This window comes from Salvelinus sp. IW2-2015, unplaced genomic scaffold, assembly GCF_002910315.2.
Source record: "Salvelinus sp. IW2-2015 unplaced genomic scaffold, ASM291031v2 Un_scaffold16552, whole genome shotgun sequence".
Classification (NCBI taxonomy): domain Eukaryota; kingdom Metazoa; phylum Chordata; class Actinopteri; order Salmoniformes; family Salmonidae; genus Salvelinus; species Salvelinus sp. IW2-2015.
The window spans coordinates 66,360-91,196 of record NW_019957641.1 but is presented as its reverse complement, the minus strand read 5'-3'; the positions used below and the strand labels follow the sequence as shown (position 1 = coordinate 91,196).

The 24,837-nt window shown below is 41.3% G+C and overlaps 1 protein-coding gene and 1 long non-coding RNA gene across 2 annotated transcripts; one reads left to right on the top strand and one right to left on the bottom strand.

Moving 5' to 3' along the window:
* Positions 1-11,262: 11,262 nt before the first annotated feature.
* On the top strand, positions 11,263-23,904 carry LOC112080875 (COMM domain-containing protein 1). The gene is made up of 3 exons (XM_024146806.2): positions 11,263-11,467; positions 12,280-12,567; positions 22,312-23,904. The coding sequence occupies exons 1-3, from the start codon at positions 11,294-11,296 to the stop codon at positions 22,417-22,419; spliced, it is 570 nt and encodes a 189-aa protein (XP_024002574.1). The 5' UTR covers positions 11,263-11,293; the 3' UTR covers positions 22,420-23,904.
* On the bottom strand, positions 16,035-24,139 carry LOC112080876 (uncharacterized). The gene is made up of 4 exons (XR_002896253.2): positions 23,909-24,139; positions 22,254-22,422; positions 19,717-19,920; positions 16,035-17,968 (listed from the first exon to the last, which is right to left on the bottom strand). It is a non-coding gene; the product is annotated as an uncharacterized lncRNA (long non-coding RNA).
* Between the last annotated feature and the right edge of the window lie 698 nt (positions 24,140-24,837).

The following is a 24,837-nucleotide window of genomic DNA, read 5'->3' as shown; positions in this document are numbered from 1 at the left end:
CCTTTGGATTCTTCCCCAGTCGTCATGTTCCTGTTTCATGTTGTGCGCTGTTTGTATTTCTTGTTTTGTTTATTCATTAATTAAATGCATTCACTCCCTGAACTTACTTTCCGGCTCTCAGCGTACTACGTTACAGTTATAAACTACTGCTTGTTGAAAAAGGGATTTCAATTGATGTGAGAATAAATATGTGAATCTATTTAAATGAATGTAAAACGGATCCTTTTTACAATATAACAATGTCATGAGATGATTTTGAATTAACCATACATTTTGTAATATGAAAACTTATAATAATGCATTGGAAACGAAACCAAGTTAAAGAAGCTACATTCTCTCTTTCTTTCATTACATATCTGCCTATAACATCCGCACACCTGGAACTATACACAGGCATAATCAATGAAACTACAGTATGTTCTGCTGGTACAATAGTCTCAGTGTTATTTTAAGCGAATAGAGAATAGAGTGGAAATAGAGGGTTGATTTATTGTATGCTTTCTTTGATCGCTAATGCACAAATGGTTACTTATTCCCTTTTTATCAACAGTTGGCTTATGATTTCTAAAAATTAACATTCTGAAGGAATGCTTAAAAATGAGTCTACGTTGACACGTTGTACCAGTTAACGCTTGTAAAACCACTTTACTCATCCTTTCTCTGCTTTCACAAACGTTTTAACTATAAGATGTGGTATCGGTTTTATGGTTTGCTTTGCTTTATCTTGGCCAGGTCGCCTACCTGGTTAAATAAAGGTGAAATAAACATTAAATGTGTTACTTTTTAATCAGCATTTTATCGAAATTTACTGTAGGGCTCTATTCATATGTGTCGCTGAAGAGTTACAGATTGCGAGATAGATATGTAAGGTCCTTTCCCATTGAGGCGACAATCACGAGTTTACCGTGACGCGCAGTCTCCGCTGAAATGTGCCTTCAAATTTCGATCATGCTGTAACGCTGAACTTCGCCGATACGAATTGATTAGAGCCCTTTAGTCCATTTGAATCTAAACAAGAAGCTGTTTAACCAATTAGAACAGACTGTTACAACACTGTGGGAATTTGATAAACTATTGGCCTTGGTTTTTACAGAAAATCAACTATGTACAGTTGCATTCGTGAAAGAGAATTACGATTATTAAAGGGGCATCTGCTTTTCAATAATAACAAACTGGGTACCCACTACTGTTTGGTAAAAACCTGAGGGATAGGGCTGAAGAAATGTAACCACCCTGAAATTCAGACAGTAGAAATGCATAGACAGTAGATACAATATTCAATTTCATGTAATTAGTTACAAAAAATACCTGAACAAATTCATTTCTTGTACACATTTTTCTAATCCATGGGAATCCTAAGGTCTAGCTAGGGGAATCCCTCTTAAGATTTTGATAAATAAAAGGCTTTTGAAAGATGTATTGCAAGGATAACCCAAAGTGACAAAAAGTTTGTTGGCAGACGTTTCACTGAACTGTTAACATATAATTTACAAGAGTATATCATTTGACTTGGTACACCTATCGAAAAGCTTTATCTAAATGTACGGTTGTATTACTCCATACTATATTTTTGATGTCATTTGAGTCTTTGTAAACAAAACCATGTATACCTTCGACATATCAAGTTATTTGAGAAGAGGTTTGGACCTATTGGCTTAGCCCAATGTTTGGGTGTTGGAGCCGACAGTCTACGGACCCAGGTTGGAGTCCTGGTTGGAACAACACTATCATGTCAATCTCCTGGCGTGCAGTCTTGCAAGCATAGCTCCATTTACATCCAATGTAGCTTATTTGTTCCAAACCAGGAACAGGTTCTGTAATTCCTGTTCCAACCTGTTCAAACCAGGAACAAGTTCTGTATTCTGTTCATTATCAGACAGGTTTGTATTCTGTTCCAAACCAGAACAAGGTTCTGTATTCTGTTCCATATCAGGTACAGGTTCTGTATTCTGTTCTAAACCTGTTCCCAACCAGGAACAAGTTCTGTATTCTGTTCGATACCAGGAACAGGATCTGTATTCTGTTCCAAACCAGGAACAAGTTCTCTATTCTGTTCATATCCAGGAAACAGATTCTGTATTCTGTTCCAACCAGGACCAGGTCTGTATTCTGTTCAAACCAGGAACAGGTTTTGTGTTCTGTTTCCAAACCTGGTAACTGGCTGTGTTGTAGTTTTCTTTAGCCTAGAAGTATAGAGGTTGATTATAATCTATAAGAAATTACACATATTAAGAAGTGATTGCATGTTGAAATAAATAATTTTTCATAAAACAATTGCTTTTCAAAATACTTGTTTAAAAAGTTTACTTAGGGTTAGGGTGACTGCTGTATTGCACTGTAATACCTAACTTACAGGCACTGTAATAAATTATGTCTACGGTTATTTTCCCAATTCATCTGTAAGAGGATGCACAACTCTTTTGACTCTTTGGCCCAGTCTACAGAATGACACAGCATCGCCTTCCCGCCGAGGCTTATGGGAGTCTCTGCTCTCGGGGATATTGACAGAAACATGACTCTGTGTCAGCATGTTTCTTTTGCTCTCGCGAGGCATTGAGTCATGTGGCATGTCAATCACAGACTCCCTTGATGGTGTTGGCCTGGGACTCTACAACAGATGGCCTCTTGATGTTGACCCGGTCAGGTTGGCTGACAGCTGGTTGATAAACGGTGGTGTGGCTTCGAGCTGGAGTCTCTTGCCACTTGATCTGCTTTGACAAACATAAATTGGTCTGGGAACCAGGTACCAGCTTGCCTTAGCAGCTCCTCCAGCTCCAGATTACGGATGAGGCCTGACCAACCCCCTACTGATCCGATAGGTCTTCTGGCGATCAAAGGTCCTCACATCTCATGTTGGGTCACATCGAGTCGGGGTGAAGCCTGATGATGATATGGATCCATATTGCTGTCATCATGGTGTCCTTTGTAGTTCTGCGTAACGTACGGTGCGAAGTCATCTGCCCCTGGGGTATTCAGGTTGCCCCATCTCATAGTACGGAAAGTTCTGGTTGGGGAGCAGTTGGCAACAGTAACCGTACACTCGAATCGGTTATCGAAGCATGGAAGCCGAACTCCTTCATTTTGGGGTTGTACAGCGCCAGCAGGTCACCATTGTTGTCGAATATGACGTAGTTATGGGAGAACCAGTGGAGCAGGTAAAGCCCATGCGTGGGCCAAGGCCTACCAAGCCAGACAAGTTGAGGTGTCCCATTTCATTTCGTTACACCTGAAAATTGGAAGGATGAGAAGAAGGAAGGAGGAGAGAGAGGAAGAGGAGAGAGAGGAAAACAAAATGTTAACCGCTACTACTACATGACATGCCTGTCATAAGCACAATATATGCGCGTAGGGGTTGGTAATGTTCTCTAGTTGCGCCGTGATTGGCTCAGTGTTCTGTCACTCAAGGGGACACTATATCCCTGCAAAATCTACAGGGAGAGCTTGAAAATTCAAGCCCCTTGGGTGCTGCAATAGAGTTACATTAGAATTGCCCATCCAAGAAGGCTCAAGGTCATTGGCCTCAGATAAAATCCCGTTATACCTACCCTAGATTTGATTGGACTGATCATGTCAACATTATAGTTTCAAAATCTTAGCTAGCAAACTAGACAAGGAGTCATCATCATGAATCACGTTGACAATCTACTGGCAAATCCTTTTCAATCCTTGTCATATGAAGAGAAATTATAGATAAAACGTATCAGTGCTCATCGGCCATTGGACATAAATGAATGACATTTAACGGGTCATTCAATTCGGAATTCCATGTCGGGAACTAGTGGACCTGAAGATCACTGATGTCATGATTCAACATAGTTTTTCTTCAGAGTTCCCAGTTGTCTTGAAAGCACCATAAATCCAGAGAATGCCAGACTTTGATGACAAAGTTTGATGACAAAGTTTGTCCACAAATTGCTGTTCAAGTGAGTACAGCACAACAAGGTGAGTCCAAAAATGTATTGTATGCTGCTTCATAAATTATGTAATATACCAGGGAGATATGTATACTTTAGCTAAGAAAGTAATACTAAGTGTATGTTGTGTAGTAAGCTGTTAGTAGCCCATGTGCCTCACCCTAATAATTTGGTCCCTTTCCCCCTCATAACTTAGCCTACTGGTGGTGCACATGTAGCCTATAGCCTGTTTTAGAGAAATGTAATCACCGAATATTGTAAGAGCTTTCATTGTCTGCATTATATGCTTATTTGTTTAAGCAAGTCAGCCATATCGGCTGTTTTTTTGAAAGGCAATAAATGAGACTGAATGAACTRTTTCGTTGCCAGACAAGGCTCCGATGATAGCCAGGTTTGGCAGTGGTAAGGTGTTGGGACTGCTGTTGGGACTCTGCTGCTGTTGGGACAGCTTTATGTAGGCCCTAACAGTTTGTGGGCACCATTACAGTAATGATCAACTAATCAACTAATGTATTGTTTAGTGTTGTTTTGTGTTGTGGCTTTGCTGGCATGCATCTCAAAATGTTCTGGGGAGTTTGCCCTACCAAGATTGTCATGCTAAAATCGCCACTGTAGTTAGGTAACAAAAATATATGCGTCATGTTGGTCTAATGGCAACGCTCCCGGCTCCAGCCACATATATGCCTCTCCCTACCGGTTCATTCCCCACGTTCACCCTTCCTACTGTTACTCCAACTTGCCTGTCTCCCCCTCTGTTTACAAATGTCTAAATGAAGTGTCAAAAAGACATAATAATCGAATAAATAGCTTATATGTACAAAATAATATAAGAACGTACATGTAGCAAAGGCAAGTCCATTACGACTAACATTTCTAATTGATCTTAACCGTTTTCTATTCATCTACCGTATACAGTATGCCCCACACCATGTACCGCATTGATATCATACCAATCTTCAAAATGTAGCCACAAACAAACTGTACTCACCGATGGGGACGCCCCTGACAACACATAGAGCCTGAGAGGAGTAACATCCACATAAAATGTATAGCCCCCATATTGGATGGTGTTTGTCCCTACTTTTCCACTCCCTGCTACAGTACCGTCCACAGCACCTGCTTGACTGACTGACTGATTTCCTGAATAAAGGGAATGGGAAGCCGGCAACCCAATGGAAGCCGGCACTGACAACACCATGGAATGTGTTGCACATCCATTGTAACAGCCACATACAGATGTAGGATATTCATTTGAGCCAGTTTGCTACAGCAGGAAAATAATCCTACAGCAACAGGAAAGTTGAATTATGATGTGGATTATAATGAAGGGATTTTTTTTTAAGGGGTTGATACATTTTTCGTCAGTGCAAATCAATTTGGAAATCAATATCCAAATTACAAACTTTAGAATCCTTTTTAAAACTCAAAACACTACAAGTTTTCATTCCCTGCAGGATAATTATCAGCAACAAAAAAGTGATCAAATTAAGATCCTACATCGGTAGGCCTCTACGGTATAGTATGAGGTCTAAGTTTAATTTCCTTGAAAGAGGAAAGGGAGTGTTTAATCATGTTAACAGTGAGTGTGCTTTCAGCYTTCCCGCCACCAACATAATAATGGCAAAAATCATAAAAATTGATCTGGATAAAAGTTGATCCAAAATGGACTCCTAARCTTGACAGCTCCATGGTATCATGGTGTGCCAATGAAGACTTCCTGTAACTGGTACTCTGCCTGTCTAACACACCTCAGCCTTATCACTAAGTGTACCAATATTGAGATAATGGTCAGMCCCATACCTAGGATTTGAGCCGAGGTTGAACTGTATGTCGGTCTCGAAAAAAACCTAGTGYATTTCAATTCAATGAAAAATTGTGTCGCTGCAGGGAAAAAGTGCTTTAATACCCTCACCTMAGATTAAATGGCCAGCTGGCTGTTACTGTACAAGTTTCTAGTCCGTTTGTGGTGACATTAAACTACATATTCAATAAAAACTGAATGGAGAKGAGGTTATTATGAAACAATGTGATTTGAGAAATMGAGACTGACCACCTTTTGACACGGTAACAGTGTATACTGTAAACCGTCTATAAATAGACCATCGTTGACCGTAATCATTGAACTTTGACCTTGTATAAATTACAGCAGGTGTGACACACACAGATACACAGTAGTTATTGTCACGTGTGCTCCCTCTCCGGCCTCTAGGTCACCAGGTTGCTCGTTAAGGTGCACACATGTCACCGGTGTTACGCGCATAATGACACTGACTTGGACTCCATCACCTCCTTSATTACCTGCCCTTTATATGTCACTCCCTTTGGTTTCTTCCCCAGTCGTCATTGTTCCTGTTTCATGTTGGTGCGCTGTTTGTATTTCTTGTTTTGTTTATTCATTAATTAAATGCATTCACTCCCTGAACTTACTTTCCGGCTCTCAGCGTACATCGTTACAGTTATAAACTACTGCTTGTGAAAAAGGGATTTCAATTGATGTGAGAATAAATATGTGAATCTATTTAAATGAATGTAAACGGATCSTTTTCTACAATATACAATGTCATGAGATGATTTTGAATTAAACATACATTTTGAATATGAGAAACTTTAATAAATGCATTGGAACAGAAACCAAGTTAAAGAAGCTAATTCTCTCTTTCTCTTCATTACATATCTGCCTATAACATCCCACACCTGGGAACTATAACACAGGCATAATCAATGAACTACAGTATGTTCTGACTGGTCAATAGTTCTCAGTGTTATCTTTAAGCGAATAGAGAATAAAGAGTGGGAAATAGATGGGTTGATTTATTGTATGCTTTCTTTGATCGCTAATGCACAAATGGTTACTTATTCCCTTTTATCAACAGTTGGCTTATGATTTCTAACAAATTCACATTCTGAAGGAATGCTTAAAAATGAGTCTACGTTGACACGTTGTACCAGTTAACCGCTTGTAAAACCACTTTACTCATCTCTTTCTGCTTTCACAAACGTTTTAACTATAAGATGTGGTATCGGTTTATGGTTTGCTTTGCTTTATCTTGGCCAGGTCGCCTACCTGGTTAAATAAAGGTGAAATAAAACAATTAAATGGTGTTACTTTTTAATCAGCATTTTATCGGAACAATTTACTGTAGGGCTCTATTCAATATGTGTCGCTGAAGAGTTACAGATTGCGAGATAGATATGTAAAGGTMCTTTCCCATTGAGGCGACAATCACGAGTTTACCGTGAACGCGCAGTCTCCGCTGAAATGTGCCTTCAAATTTCGATCATGCTGTAACGCTGAACTTCGCCGATACGAATTGATTAGAGCCCTTTAGTCATTTGAATCTAAACAAGAAGCTGTTTAACCAATTAGAACAGAGCTGTTACAACACTGTGGGAATTTGATAAWCTATTGGCCTTGGTTTTACAGAAAATCAACTATGTACAGTTGCATTAGTGAAAGAGAATTACGATTATTAAAGGGCAATCTGCTTTTCAAATAATAACAAACTGGGTACCCCACTACTGTTTGGTAAAAACCTGAGGGATAGGGCTGAAGAAATGTAACCACCCTGAAATTCAGACAGTAGAAATGCATAGACAGTAGATAACAAATATTCAATTTCATGTAAAATAGTTACAAAAAAATACCTTGAGACATCACATTAAGCCCTATACAGCATATGGAACAAATTCATTTCTTGTACACATTTTTCTAATCCATGGGAATCCTAAAGGTCTAGCTAGGGGAATCCCTCTTAAGATTTTGATAAATAAAAGGCTTTTGAAAAAAGATGTATTGCAAGGATAACCCAAAGTGACAAAAAAGTTTGTGCAGACGTTTCACTGAACTGTTAACATATAATTTACAAGAGTATATCATTTGACTTGGATACACCTATCGAAAAGCTTTATCTAAAATGTAAGGTTGTATTACTCCATACTTATATTTTTGATGTCATTTGAGTCTTTGTAAACAAACCATGTATACCTTCGACATATCACAGTTATTTTGAGAAGAGGTTTGGACCTATTGGCTTAGCCCAACTGTTTGGGTGTTGGACCGACAGTCTACGGACCCAGGTTGGAGTCCTGGTTGGAACACACTATCATGTCAATCTCCTGGGCTGTCAGTCTTTGCAAGCATAGCTCCATTTACATCCAATGTAGCTTATTTTGTTCCAAACCAGGAACAGGTTCTGTATTCTGTTCCAAACCTGTTCCAAACCAGGAACAAGTTCTGTATTCTGTTCCATATCAGGAACAGGTTCTGTATTCTGTTCCAAACCAGGAACAAGTTCTGTATTCTGTTCCATATCAGGTACAGGTTCTGTATTCTGTTCYAAACCTGTTCCACACCAGGAACAAGTTCTGTATTCTGTTCGATACCAGGAACAGGATCTGTATTCTGTTCCAAACCAGGAACAAGTTCTCTATTCTGTTCCATACCAGGAACAGATTCTGTATTCTGTTCCAAACCAGGACCAGGTTCTGTATTCTGTTCCAAACCAGGAACAGGTTCTGTGTTCTGTTCCAAACCTGGTAACTGGGCTGTGTTGTAGTTTTCTTTAGACTAGAAGTATAGAGGTTGATTATAATCTATAAGAAATCTACACATATTAAGAAGTGATTGCATGTTGAAATAAATAATTTTTCATAAAACAATTGCTTTATTCAAAATACTTGTTTAAAAAGTTACTTAGGGTTAAGGGTCACTGCTGTATTGCACTGTAAACCTACTTACAGGAGCACTGTAATAAATTATGTCTACGGTTATTTTCCCAATTCATCCTGTAAGAGGAAGTAGCACAACTCTTTTGACTCTTTGGCCCAGTCTACAGAATGACACAGCATCGCCTCTCCCGCCGAGGCTTATGGGAGTCTCTGCTCTCGGGGATATTGACAGAAACATGACTCTGTGTCAGCATGTTTCCTTTGCTCTCGCGAGGCATTGAGTCATGTGGCATGTCAATCACAGACTCCCTTGATGGTGTTGGCCTGGGACTCACAACAGATGGCCTCTTGATGTTGACCCGGTCAGGTTGGCTGACAGCTGGTTGATAAACGGTGGTGTGGCTTCGAGCTGGAGTCTCTTGCCACTTGACTGCTTTGACAAACATAAATTGGTCTGGGAACCAGGTACCCAGCTTGCCTTAGCAGCTCCTCCAGCTCCAGATTACGGATGAGCCTGACCAAACCCCTACTGATCCGATAGGTCTTCTGGCGATCAAAGGTCCTCACATCCTCATGTTGGGTCACATCGAGTCGGGGTGAAGACTGATGATGATATGGATCCATATTGCTGTCATCATGGTGTCCTTTGTAGTTCTGCGTAACGTACGGTGGCAAGTCATCTGCCCCTGGGGTWTTCAGGTTGCCCATCTCATAGTACGGAAAGTTCTGGTTGGGGAGCAGTTGGCAACAGTAACCGTCACACTCGAATCGGTTATCGAAGCAATGGAAGCCGAACTCCTTCATTTTGGGGTTGTACAGCGCCAGCAGGTCACCATTGTTGWCGAATATGACGTAGTTATGGGAGAACCAGTGGAGCAGGTAAAGCCCATGCGTGGGCCAAGGCCTACCAAAGCCAGACAAGTTGAGGTGTCCCATTTCATTTCGTTACACCTGAAAATATTGGATAGGATGAGAAGAGAGGAAGGAGGAGAGAGAGGAAAGAGGAGAGAGAGGAAAACAAAATGTTAACCCTACTACTACATGACATGCCTGTCATACACAATATAGCTACACTACATGACCAAAGGGTATGTGACACCTGCTCGATGAACATCTCATTCCAAATTCATGGGTATTAAATATGGAGTAGGTCCCCTTTGCTGCTATAAAAGCTTTCACACTCTAGGTTTGTGTGCGGCTGCTTTGGCCATGGAAACCCATTTCATGAAGCTACCTGACAAACAGCTCTTGTGCTGATGTTACTTCCAGAGGCAGTTTGGAACTCGGTAGTGAGTGTTGCAACCGAGGACAGACAATTTTTACGCTCTTCAGCACTCGGCGGTCTCATTCTGTGAGCTTGTGTGGCCTTTCACTTCTCGACTGAGCCGTTGTTGGTCCAAGACGTTTCCACTTCACAATAACAGCACTTACAGTTGACATCTCTAGCAGGGAAGAAAGTTAACAAACTAACTTGTTGGAAAGGTGGCATCGTTGAAAGTCACTGAGCTCTTCAATATGGCCGTTCTACTGGCAATGTTTGTCTATGGAGAATGCATGCTGTGTGCTCGATTTTATACCCCTGTCAGCAACGGGTTTGGCTGAAATAGGCAAATCAACTAATTTGAAGGGGTGTCCTATACTTTTGTATGTATTTCTATGTGAGAGTTCCGCAACGTTGTGACCTACTGGATTGAGTGGACTGAAGCCAAATACCTGTTTCCTGATCCTGTCACAACCAAAAACAACCTAATACAACCTAACCACTCTGCCATCCTAATTTTCTGAGCCACAAACTCAACCTATTCTAACCTCATTCTGCATGTAATGCTGCTCTCAAACTTCATAGTAGTTTATGATCRGAGTTGAAGAAGTTGAGGTCAGTAGCTTGTGAACCTTTGTTTATATTGAAACACTCAAATATTTTTTCATTTTTAACAATTATTATTAGCTGATACTGTAATTCACAAACTATACAATAGGTGTTTGATGTTACAGATGAGAGWTCAAATTGTAAAAACAGCCTGCGGTAACTGTTACTATGTTGCCATGAACACACACGGGCACGCACGTGCGCTCTCTCTCTTCCACTCTCTCTCACACACACACACACACTCATACAAACTTTTTTATGAAGTAGATAGGGTTCTTGCTGTACCTATTCTGTGTCCTTCTAGTGAGTGTTTTACGGGTAYTATTCTATAATTAAGTACAGTAATTAGGACTAACCTAATGCAATTGTCTTAAACCTAATTTATACCGTACGTACACAATGYAAGACTGTACTTAACTACACAAAATGTAGCAAACACGTGCAGTGACGCAATTTGTAACTTGACGCTACTATGTTTTTCATTCTCTCATTTCAAGACTTCACCACTGTATTATTGATGTTAATAAATAAACATTAAAGACTGATTTTGAGACTGTTCAATTAACATACTTGTCATGTTCTATTTAGTTTGTCAAAGGTTTCCAAAGTCCATAAAGAAATACTGTTTTCAACTATGCTATATTTTGAGTATTAATTATATTAGACTACTTTTTTTAATCAACCTCACGTCGCTCTCAACGATGATTGGTGTGTGTGTGTRTGTAAGGTTTTCGATGATATGTAGGCCAATCAGTGATTGATGTGCGTGAGTATGGTGAGAAAAACAACCAATGAGCGGGCATACACATGACAGGAGTCACGTGACCCGTGGGGCTGAAACATGGCGGATGTCGAAACAACGAAATCTTTGAACGGTTTGCTGAATGGAATAGCACAAATAGTGTATTACAATAATGCTGAAATAACAGAGGAACTTTTGAAAAATGAACTTTATCCAGACTTAACGCCGGAGGAGTTTCGCGCGATGCATGAAAAGATGAAAGGTCTTTTAAAGGTACTGTCAACTTTGCATTTGGACATCATTCTCACCTGATTCCTCTTGTGTTGTTTGACTTGAGAAACGCAACTAGCGACATTATTATGGGGATAGGCAATAGGTAGCAAATAGTTACATGTTTCAAATGCTCAACCTCGTCMTGCAGCCCATATGCTTGAAACCTGTTTCTCTATTGTCTTTCTTTAATTGTCTCTGTTTTGGTAAGATTTTACAGACATAAAGCTTTCAGCTCAATCAGTTAATTTAATTTGTACAAGTGGCATTGTAAATAAATTGCTAGGATAGGGTGTGTGRATTCATTCATGTTGACAACTTCATTCATGTTGACAACGGTGCTTTTCAATGATAGATCAGTTTGTCTTCCCTACAGGCTGAGATTTACATGTCACTAGATGGCAGCACTAGAACACCTGTGTAGACACATGTCAACTTCCTTTCAATGTCCTTGTTTTTTTTTTAATGTTTTTTTATTGAACCTTTATGTAACTAGGCAAGTCAGTTAAGAACATTCTTATTTACAATGACGGCCTACCAAAAATGCGAAAGGCCTCCTGCCGGGACGGGGGCTGGGATAATAAATAAAATATAAATATAGAACAAAACAAACATCTCGGCAAGAGACAACACTACATAGACCTAAGACAACAACATAGCAAGGCAGCAACACAACAACATGGTAGCAAATTGATGTGGAGATGACATTGTGTCTACATTTCTGTCTTGACCAGGCCAAGATAATACAACTAGAAAAACATCAACCTMTTTGTTAGACTAACAAATCTCTGTTTGTTTTCTTCTCCCCCTCTCAGTCCATCGCCGCTGCTAACATGGACCAGGCCCAGCTGGAAGCCTTCCTGACTGCCCAGACCAGGAARCAGGGCACGGGGGGTGTGAGCGCCGAGCAGGCGGCTGCCCTCTCCCGGTTCTGGAAGAGCCATCGGGCCCGTGTGAGGGAGAGCCTGCTGGGCCAGAGCCGCTGGGAGCCCGGCCTGAAGGGCCTCACCTGGAGGGTGGACCTCCAAACCTCAGCCAGCAGAGGGGGGGCCRCCAACATTCCTGTGGCCCTGGTGGAGCTGGAACTGGGCAGGGCTGGAGAGGTGAGAGAGGAAAGGGGAGTTGAAGTAGGGGTGGGGGGAGAGGAAAAGGCCCACTCTCTAAAATACCAGTCACACTGACTGTACAAGCACATTACATGGCTGCCTGCAATTAGACCAATGTTATATGTTTTGAATCCCAAATTGTGCTTTCAGACACAGTAAATTATGGAAATCAACAGGCTTTCTGCTCTGGACTTGTTCCATAATGTGCCCCATGTGGGTGGAATTTGCACATTTAGATTTTAAACCATCTAATTAGTCCTAAAGTTAAATCTCCACCCACCCGGCTCACCGGGTTGAACCTCTAAGAAATCTAATGTGAATATAATGTAGGACTATGCAAACTGAGGAAGCTGAAGAGCACATGTCATTCAGAACGCATCAGTGGCTTTGTTCTCACCTTCCTCTTTCCTGCTTTAGCAGTATATTTATTACATTGTCACAGTTCCACATTTTTGTGTCTGATGTACCAGCACTACATACACTAGTCTGCCTCTATCCTGTTAGTCCTCAACCTAACACATACAGTTGAAGTCGGAAGTTTACATACACCTTAGCCAAATTCATTTAAACTCAGTTTTTCACATTTCCTGACATTTAATCCTAGTGAACGTTCCCTGTCTTAGGTCAGTTAGGATCACCACTTTATTTTAAGAATGTGAAACTTCTGACCCACTGGAATTGTGATACAGTGAAATAATCTGTCTGTAAACAATTGTTGGAAAAGTTCATTGTCATGCACAAAGTAGATGTCCTAACCGACTTGCCAAAACTATAGTTTGTTAACAAGAAATTTGTGGAGTGGTTGAAAAACGAGTTTTAATGACTCCAACCTAAGTGTATGTAAACTTCCGACTTCAACTGTATCTATAAGCTATATGCCAAATGTTGATTAGCTTTGGTTTGGTCATAGATCAGAAGGAAAAATATTTTCCCTTGTTTGGTTTGTAAAGCCGCTATGGACGCCGYTGCCCAGATGTCCACATGGATATTCCGTAGAGCGTCTGAGAGCGGGGAAAATATGTTGATGTGTGGCCCAAATGGCACCCTATTCCCTATAGGGCATTACTTTTGGCCAGAGGGAATAGGGTGCCATTTGGGACGCACTACAAGTCAACTGACAGACCCCAGCTGACGCCACCACCACGGAGGTTACAGGTCTGGGATCAGCTTGCCCCACTCCTTTCCTCATCTTAATCACCAACGGCCAAAGCACCAAACTGACTCTATTCCAGCTATCGGACAACGTCTTATCTGCATGACTGAGCTACATCCATCCTATGGTTGGTTGGTTGGTTGGTTGGTTGGTTGGTTGGTTGGTTGGTTGGTGGGTGGGTTAGTTTGTCCCGCTAATGCTTCTATAGCCTTGACTCTCTAGAGCAGGGCTGCACAACCCTCTTCCTGGAGATCTACTGTCCTGTAGGTTTTCAGTCCAACCCCAATTAAGCATATCTGATTCAGCTAGTTAAGGTCTTGTTGAGCAGCTAATTAGTAGAATCAGGTGTGTTAAATTAGGGTTGGACTGAAAACCCACAGGACGGTAGMTCTCCAGGAAGAGGGTTGGGCAGCCCTGGTCTAGAGTCAACTGCTTAAAAAGGCTATACAGAACTTTTGCTTCGGAGGGTGCTCTAGAACCAAAAGGGGTCCGGCAGAAATATTGCCCAGAAATGACCTAATTTAACAGGAAAATGAATATGAACCATACAGAATACAATCACGACAACATTTCAAATGGCTTCCTGTTCCTTTTGCATGTCTCATCTTCTAATAGACCAGAGTGACCCGCTTTCATTCAACACACAGGCCTATTTACTCTGAATCGGGTAGCTCCCTGTAGACTTGAGCTAWAATGGAGCACGGCTTCCACTCCCACTTATTTAAATACACTTGGTATAGCCTAATAATGGGCTGGGTGGTGTCTGCTTCGGCTTTTATCTGGGGTCAACAAGATCTAATCTGACCCAATCACTTTCATGCTGTAACCACAGCCATTGTTCCTTTTCATGGGTACTAAAGCAGATTCAAAGCTGATTTATGAAGACATCATTTGTACTAGGKTGAATAGAAGTGGTCTGTTGACATTTTCATTTTGATTTGGCAGTGGGAGAGACTGTTTTCCGTTTGCGAGAACTTTAACTAAGAATTCCAATGTGTGTACTTCTTACAATAACGTGATAAATCGATAACTTCACTTTGTAGTCTAGTAGCGTAGTTGTAACATTTACAGCATGCAAACTAGAGGCCAACAGACCGTTGGTAGTCCTGTGTGGAGTAAGGTTAGCAAGGTCACATGCAATGTTTCTACAGGTTAGTTGCCCCTCATCTATAAATCAAACAGTTGCACGAGTCTGAATTATGCAGTACATGTTTTCTGATAAGGAGGCCAATTTGGTTCTGTAACAGTTTGTAACTGGGTCAGTAATCGAACGATTGCTGGATCGAATCCTCGAGCTGACATGGTAAAAGTCTGTCATTCTGCCCCAGAGCCCCAGTTTAACCCAGTGTTCCCCGGGCACCGAGGACGTGGACTTCGATTTTTAAGGCAACCCTCCGCACCTCTCTGATTCAGAGTGGTTGGGTTAATGCGGAAGACACATTCAGTTGTACAACTGACTAGGTATCCCCCTTTTTATAATTTGCCCAGTTATTGTGGTTAAAATATCCTCTATCCTACCCACACATACTATTCTCAGCAACTGACTGTTTATCAGGTGCTGTGAAATAGTAAACCAATTCTGTTGGTTTTAGGGAAGTCCCCTGATGTCGTTGTTCAATGGATCTATTTACTTAGCTGAGAGAAGCTACGTAAATAGCACCACTGATGGCTGTGCTCTCCCCTTTGAGTATGACCACTGTACATGCTGTACGTTCTATTGAATTCTCAGAGCTCCAGAACTAAACCGGCTGTACGTGGGTAATGTATGAGGGTGTAGTTTCCACATCTTTACATTTCATATAGTTCTGTAGGCACGAAACGTTATGAAACATTTMAAAATGGAGGTGCTACAGGATCTTGTCCAATAAGAACACATATTTGTTTTTCCCCTTGTAAAACATTTTGTYCTACTGAACACCATTAACTAAGCCCATCCACGTGTTGGTCTTTTTTCATCTGGATGACAGCCTAAGCCTTAGGGCATTACATTTGGCAGACAGTGTTTTGCACCAGTGATCTATGGAGTTGAGGAGCTCTCAGTTGACGTTTGATTTACAAGACAAGCTTGGATCGTTACCCACAGCGACCCAACCCAACCTCCATTACCTTGTGAAGTCAAAGACATAATGCACTAACGATATCAGGCAGAAAGAATGTTGATTGAATCCCTATGACCAAATTGTTTTTGACCAAAGTGTCAAAAGGGAAGGTTTTTTCTGTGTGTGTGTGACAATTTCAAGACTTAGGAAAGTGAAGAAATATGATAGGTATGAGGCATTCCAATTCCTGCCTATAGATGAGAGCTGGCATGTAACATTAGGTATCTTTAATTGGAGGGTGGAGAGTCAAAAGACATGGGAAGAGGAGGATGATTGCTTATTACACATTATCTCCCTGTCCTATTTTCTCAGGATGTTGGCTTATAACTGTTCTTACATGTCAATGTGTTTACCTACATGGCAAACATAGAAGGCATGACCAATTCTTCTCTCCACACAGGTGATTTCTCAGAGGACTGCACAGTGAAATCTTAAATTACATTTTTTCTGCTTGTCTCCTCTCCCATCATTCTTCTGTTTGTTGTATCTCGATAACAGTAAATGGGAGGACACTTGTATTCCCAGGGTATCCAGCCTGGTCTCATAGACTAGCCGGTGCATAGTAAATGTAAATCCGGCCCACTCAAATTAGTATGATATGTTACGTTTGGTATGGTTACATAAGACCGATGGTTCCATAAGAATCTCATCACGACCAATTTTAGCAAATTAGCAACTTTAACTAMTTGCTACTTTGCAACTACTTAGCATGTTAGCTAACCCTTTCCTTAACCCTTTAACCTAACTCTTAAACTTAACCCTAACCGCTAGCCTAGCTAACGTGAGCAAATGTTAGCCACCTTGCTAGAATTCGTAACATATCATACGTTTTGCAAATTCTTAACATATTGTACGTTTACAAATTTGTAACATATTGTACTTTTAGCAAATTYGTAACATATCATACGAAATGGGTGATGGACACCCACAAATGAATACGTACCATACAAAACGTAACATATCATACCAAATGGGAGTGTATCGGATTTACATACAGAATAATTAGAAATGCTCTGAGACCAGGTTTGGGTATCATATCTCACGATAAGCCTTGGCTCCGTTTTGGCCAGCGCTCTCGTTATCTCATGTCTTGTTATTGTTTTTCCAGTAAACAAATACATTAGCGTTTCGCGTGACCTTTTGAGTGCATTAAATKAGTTCTCTAATATATGATGACAGATCTGGTAGACTCATAGGTGCCTCCAATACGGAAGAAACTAATGGGTGTAGCAACAGTGAGTCAGCATTCCAACTCTGTGTGCATCCCAAATGACCCTGTATTCCCTACATAGTGCACTACTTTTGATCAGAGCCTATGGCCCTCAAAAATAGTTCACTATATAAGGAATAGATTGCCTGACTTGAGACACAGCCCGACTTGAGAAACTACTGTATTCAGTCGTAGGGAGTGGTTGGTGGTTATTGGCTATGCACACAATGGTGATGGAAGATAGATTTGGATAGGCCTACTGTTGTCTTTTGGTTGACCTGTCTGACCTGTAATGTGTCTAAAATGACAGTTTGTATTCAGTGTCTTCTGAGTCCTTTTGTATTATAAATGTTAGTCGCCTGTCAGTGTTTAGCAAACCATTGTCTCGGTTAATTGTGCCAGGTATGCTGTGTAGGCCTATATAGCATATCATTCTGTTTATTGTGCTGTWAACAGTGTGTAGAAGCAACATAAACACATGCATACTATTAATGCTCTCTGAGAACTTAAACACTTTTAGAGTGCATCGATGGTTTGCAACGTAGTTCATTCTCAATGCTTTTCCCCTCCGCACATGGCTAGCATAACAGCACATACTTAACCGAACAGGATAAACACTTGTATCATTCAACATACAGTATCAGGAATGTCTTCACTAGTAACCAAACAGGACCTATTCCAATTAGAAATGCTTGTTCTGTACACAATGGCGCTGGAGGGGAGGCCTGCCGTCTTATCGGCTAGTTTTTTGTTGTTGCCTTTTTCGTAACTTGTTTTGTACATAATGTTGCTGCTACCGTCTCTTGTGACCGAAAGAGCTTCTGGACATCAGAACTGCGATTGTTCACCTCAAACTGGACGAAGAGTTCTTCAACGAGTCRGACGGATGGATATACTACTACAGACACCCAACCAGGCCCAGATCCCCGTGATTCGCTGGAGAAGGAAACAGAGATTTAGTGGAAGAAGACCCGGTTGCCTTGTGAGGATCAGGCAACGAGAGGCTAATCTGCCCTTGCCTTCCGTCCTGCTCGCTAATGTACAATCGCTGGAAAATAAATGGGACGAGCTGAAAGCACGTATATCCTACCAACGGGACATTAAGAACTGTAATATCTTATGTTTCACAGAGTCGTGGCTGAACGACGACATTAAGAACATACAGCTGGCGGGTTATACACTCTATTGGCAGGACAGAACAGCAGCCTCTGGTAAGACACGGTGCAGGGGCCTATGCATATATGTGAACAACAGCTGGTGCACGATATCTAAGGAAGTCTCGAGGTTTTGCTCGACTGAGGTAGAGTATCTCATGATAAGCTGTAGACCACACTATCTACCTAGAGAGTTTGTCTGTATTTTTTGTAGCTGTCTACATACCACCACAGAGCGATGCTGACACTAAAACCGCGTTCATTGAGCTGTATAGCGCCATTAGCAAACAGGAAAACGCTCACCCAGAGGCGGCGCTCCTAGTGGCCGGGGACTTTAATGCAGGGAAACTTAAATCTGTTTTACCTAATTTCTACTAGCATGTTAAATGTACAACCAGAGGGAAGAAAATGCTAGACCACCTTTACTCCACACACAGAGACGCGTACAAAGCTCTCCCTCGCCCTCCATTTGGCAAATCTGAACATAATTATATCCTCCGGATTCCTGCTTACAAGCAAAAATTTAAGCAGGAGGCACCAGTGACTCGGTCTATAAAAAAGTGGTCCGATGAAGCATCATGTTGTGGGGGTGCTTTTCTGCAGGAGGGACTGGTGCACTTCACAGAATAGATGGCATCATGAGGCAGGAAAATGATGTGGATATATTGAAGCAACATCTCAAGACCTCAGTCAGGAAGTTAAAGCTTGGTCGCAAATGGGTCTTCCAAATGGACAATGACCCCAAGCATACTTCCAAAGTTGTGGCAAAATGGCTTAAGGACAGCAAAGTCAAGGTATTGGAGTGGCCATCACAGAGCCCTGACCTAAATCCCATAGAAAATTTGTGGGCAGAACTGAAAAAGCTTGTGCGAGCAAGGAGGCCTACAAACCTGACTCAGTTACACCAGCTCTGTCAGGAGTAATGGGCCAAAATTCACCCAACTTATTGTGGGAAGCTTGTGGAAGGCTACCTGTAACGTTTGACCCAAGTTAAATAATTTAAAGGCAATGCTACCAAATACTAATTGAGTGTATGTAAACTTCTGACCCACTGGGAATGTGATGAAAGAAATAAAAGCTGAAATAAACCATTCTCTCCTATTATTCTGACATTTCACATTCTTAAAATGCAGTGGTGATCCTAACTAACCTGAGACAGGGAATTTTTACTAGGATTAAATGTCAGGAATTGTGAAACTGAGTTTAAATATATTTGGCTAAGGTGTATGTAAACTTCCGACTTCAACTGTACATATTACCTCGACACCTGTGCCCCTGCACACATACATTGAATCTGTATATAGCCCCTCTATTGTTATTTACTGCTGCTCTTTAATTATTTGTTATTCTTCTCTCTTAGTTTTTTAAATGTATTTTCTTAAATCTGCATTGTTGATTTAAGGGCTTGTAAGTAAGCATTTCACTGTAAGGTCTAAAACTGTTGTATTTGGCGCATGTGACAAATAAAATTGGATTTGATTTGATAACGTTTGCCACGTTGTACACTAATGAATATACACCCCTGGTTACCTGTGTTTTCTCATGTCCAGCCGAACGGGCATGTGGCACTGTGTGGATGTGGGTCACTGTGGGGTTCAAGCCCATTGAACGTGTACAGGTGATCAGTTGCCGGTGCTACTGGTGTCAGCAGTCGCTCCGGTGCCATTTCCCTCAGATCTGTGACAGTCTGCCGCTCCCCTGGTACTGAGAATGAGGCCAGCAGAGCAGCACACCCTTGAAGACAAGATACCACTTAGTTGAAGTCTCTACTGTGCTGTTGTATGAGAGGAGTTATACATAAATTCAGTTGCTGTCACTATGGTGAATTTACTACCTTTTTTTCACCTGAGAGTAGAGGAAGATAAGATTGAGGTGTGCCTCATATGGTACTTAGGTGACAATTTAGTAGGCTAAACAAGTTGGCTAAACACTAAATGTAATGGTATTGAGGCTAATGAGGTGCACTTGTACAGTAACTGTTTTGCAGCCTAATAAAAGTAAATTATTATAGGTGTTCAGGGCAAGCCTATGTAAGGAGTCGTTCAGCCGATGCAAGGGGATTACACAGAGTAACTTCATCTATCAAGTCCTACTCACTTTTATTTATTTAACTAGGCAAGTCAGTTAAGAACAAATTCTTATTTACAATGACGGCCTACACCGGCTGAACCCGGATGACGCTGGGCCAATTGTGCGCCGCCCTATGGGACTCCCAATCACGGCTGGTTGTGATACAGCCTGGATTCACGAAGCCACCATGTTTGCGTTTTATAGACTTGAGTGACAGTTGAACAATGCGCATGGCATTCCATTAAGCCGAGGTGGATGGACAGCTTCAAGAGGGTCCTCTCTCTCGCCAACCGAAATGAACACTGAATCGTCCCGGGCAACAGACACGCTTCAAACCCTGTGCTTCAATCAAACAAATGACGGTGGAAAGAAATAGGGCAGCGGTAACCAGGCAACCGTTCTTTAAGAGCGGTGATGGGGCCCTTGTGTAGTGATGTCCACTCTCGGGAACAATCAGACTAACAAAGACATGGACAGATGGATGGTCTTGTGTCCTATTGTGGCCACCCAGGGACGTTCATAAATTTTTCAGTAATAAAGATGCTACACATCATAGAAATGGATGAGTAGATGGGCCAATCACACGATCTACACATGGTCTGTGTACACTGCTACTCATTTGAAAATATACTCTGACTCAAATATCTCAATGTTTTGCATGTCAGCAACCAACTTTTCAAGATGTAGAACTTTCAAAATACAGAAATACAGCTGGTGTGATGCAAGTTATATATTTTGAAAACTTGATTGCTGACATGCAAACCATTTTGGGACTATATCACTAGTGGACTAATGAAAAATACCAAAATATAGTTTTTAGGGTGGAGTTTTCCTTTAAGGGCAGGTGCTATAGTTGCTCTCCTGCCTTTACTTCACTGTTCTGGGACCAGCTTCCATATTCTAGTCCTAACTGTGACCATTATGAGTTATGTGGCATCATGTTTAATACTCAAAAGTAGCTCTTCAAGGGGTATGGATGTCCTTGGACAGTCAACTGTTTTAAATTTWATTTTTTATTTTTAAGCGGTCTCTTTTTCCCTCATTTGTCCTTCATCCCTTGTGCCTTTCGTCATCTCTCTTTGATGGCACACTGGTTAAAGGTCACATTCTCACTAGTGATATTGGAGGCACATTTTTTTTAAATGCCTCAGAGGGTAAGAGGGAATGAAAGTGAGAGTTTCAAGGGACCCTGTTATGAGTAGGGAAAACTCAAATGGCTGTGCTACAGGCAAAGTGTCGCTATATTTAGGCCAACTGTTGCCTTTTTATTTGTGTCAGTAAGTGACGCTTCCTGTACCTCCTAGGTCATCGCACGCACCACTTACCACTTAACAGTCTTCTGAAATCTTTGTCCACTGTATTAGTTTCTTGGTAACACGTTAAAAATAACTTTATTGAATAAGCATAATTTATAAACCTTTATAAAAAAATATATAGATTTTTTTTTTTTWATGTAGAAGCATTTATAATGCCTTATTCATGAATGTTTATTTCCATTAGTCCTTTTTAGTTTGTTGTCCATTGGAAAGAGAAAGAACAAGTGTTTGGTCCTAACAGAATGTGTCTGGACCACATCCTGGGCCTAGGATCCTTGCTTAACTTTCTGACCCCATTTTTACACACCCACCTCTTCCTGTAGCACAAAGTGTTGAATAAGCTTTCAAAAGGTTCAATGGAGGTCACAAACTGGCTTAGATCTCAGGTCCCATCTTTAGCACCACTGCATAACAGTCTAGTTCTTACAGCTCTTTGATGTCATTCAGTGGATGTTTATAGGAGTTTCCTCATCTGACCTTTGCTCCCACTTTGTGTCTGAAAGCCCGGACCTTAAAATAGGACTTGATGTGAACTTCTCCCTCTGCAGTAAAGTTGAAAGGTTCCTATTATCACAATGTTTCTGATGTCACGTCATTTGAGCTACAGCCCTCAACCAATCATCCATGAAGTAGGCTCTACTGCCTGTTGTCTTGTTCTTTAAAATACTGTCCCTATTTTACCTTTCCCTTCTCCTTCCCCCATCCCTTTCACTCTTCTCCGATCTCATTTTCCTTCCAGGACTCAGACTTTGTGTGTCTGGAGTTTGACGAGGCGAAGGTGAACCAGGTGTTGGAGAAGATGGCTGAGATCCAGGAGAGCATCGACACCATCGTACACCGCAGCTAGGGTCTAAATGTGTGTGTGAGTGAAAGAAAGAAAGAGAGGAACGTCCCCATTCTGTAAAAAAATTTTTTTCTTCTTTTCCTGTCATTTCCCTTTCTATGACTTGGACAGAAAACATTAGCCTGCCATACAGCAGACAGGACAAATATGCCTTATAGATGTGTCTTTATACCTTTTTATTTACTGTACACACTGGCTAGCTAATTTCTTACAGTAAGTCCTTTCTGTTGAATCTAACATTGGCCTTATTTACTCCAAAGGGGATATTGTTCTATTACTGCTAGAGAAGATAACATGCTGTGTTTTTTTTGTTTTTGTGGCCTGGAAGGAAGACTTCTTTTCACGTACAGAACTTACACTACTGTTATGCTTGATTTTACGATTAGTGCAATGTCCATTTTGTACGTACCCATTGCCATTCCAGACAGTGACACGTTGATATTTTCAGTTTAAGCCTAGTAAACCTAACATCCCCTTGCTTAATGTTGGGCAGACAACTTGTACAATATCGTTGTTCCCAAATGAGCTGCTTCGTTCCACAGTATTACTATCACCATCGTGAATTTCCTTCTGGGGGAAATGTGCTTCACAGCCCCTCGAAACATTCTGACTGCCTGACCTGGCCTAGACTTTCAACACTGGGCACAGACCAGGGGTGTAGGATATTGGGTGAGGTGAGACATTCACAACATTGCAAATAGAACTGACAAGATGATCTGTTCTACGTACAACATATTCAGATAATTATTTTGCATGGTTGCACCCTCCTGGACAGGCCCACGTGCTGTCCCAATTGGCCCAATGGCGTACATATCCTTATTTTCTTGTCTCATTTATTTTGGTTTGAAAGACTTGATTTCTTGAAAAGTAAAATGATGGAAATGTATCTGGTCCTTTGAACTGTCAGTGATCATGAAAGAGAAAAAAACTAACATTTATTCATCCATAGTAATGTCATAAAGATTAATTTGTACAATGAAGGTTAGAGCTGGGACTATAAACCAAAAACAATCAATACTGACCGAACCAACCATTTTTATCTAGGACATTTTACTGAAATTGACGATAAGTAGCCTTTACTAGAGGAATGTGTCCTTTTAAAAAATTCAGTAAGTCTGCTAATATGCATTATTTCTAACTGGGTAATTGATAGCTACAACATTCAAAGTAGTTTTAAGGGTAATACAAAAGAAGTAACTGGTGCACATTCATGTTATCAATTTATTGTTCAGTTGGTCRTTATCGTAATAATTCAGACAATTTATCACGATATGGATTTTTGTCCATATCGCCCAGCTCTAATGAAGGTTCATGTCATCTTGTTACCCCCATCTGCAGAATGGGATATCAACCCACTGTAACAGGCTACCAAGCTAAACACTTTGGACCAAGTATAATAAAAAAAATTTTTTTTTAAATGTCACAATGTATCAAAGCCTGCTTTTCATTTTGTCTTTGTAATTAATAAAACAAAGTTAAAGGACCTGATCACCTCTTTCTGCGTCGTCCGCATTCCAAGAACCATAGGTCCTCCTCGAATGTTCCTGCTCAAAGTCTGGACGGTAGCGATAGTGTTACTGTTTGACAACCAAGCCGACTTGCACGGACTGGCACTGCTGCCTCTGAAATGAGGAGGGGTGGCTGGCTTCCTGACGACAGGGGGGAGAGAATGACACTCAGGGCTTTKATAAGGTGGGGGAAGTTGATTCATACACACCCTTTGTGTGCCACCACCACAGGGAGCTGACTGGGTCTGAGAGGACAGATACACCCTCGTACACAAGGACATATTCTTGTGTGTGCGCATCACACCCTCCTTGTAAAGTGACAGGAGGAAGATTTCAGGCCTTATCTTGGTATCTTTAATGCGGTTGTGTGACATGATGATTGTAGTCACAAGGGGCAGGTTGAAGATTTGGTGGCTTACTCATCTGCCGTGAGCTGAGCTGACCTGTAGGCCCTGTAACCCACTAGTCTTCTAGTGTACATTCACACCCTCTCGCCGTCAACTAAGTAACCAAAGTCAGCTCTAATCCAGTCATTGTCAACTCCGTAACCCAAGTCAACTACGTCATCCAGGCACTGCCAACTACGTAACCCGAAGAGAAACCCAGCACTCTAGCCAAACATCTCAGCCTGGAGGTGTCAGCCTTACATGGGACTTGGAGGTCCCATTTTACAACTGCTTTAAACTGGATGTGGATTAGACAACAGACGGCTACAGCTGTCATACTGTAACATCTAGATCTCAAAGGCATTACTGACGACTCATCACTGTTTGGTTCTATTTGGACCAATCCCAGCTTGTAATGTAACAGCATGTGTACCATTGAGTCACATGGACAGTGTCCAAAGTTTACCAGAGTTCAAGAGGGAATTTTTTGYAAGGAGTGGGCTTTGGTTAAGGACTAGCGCAGGGGC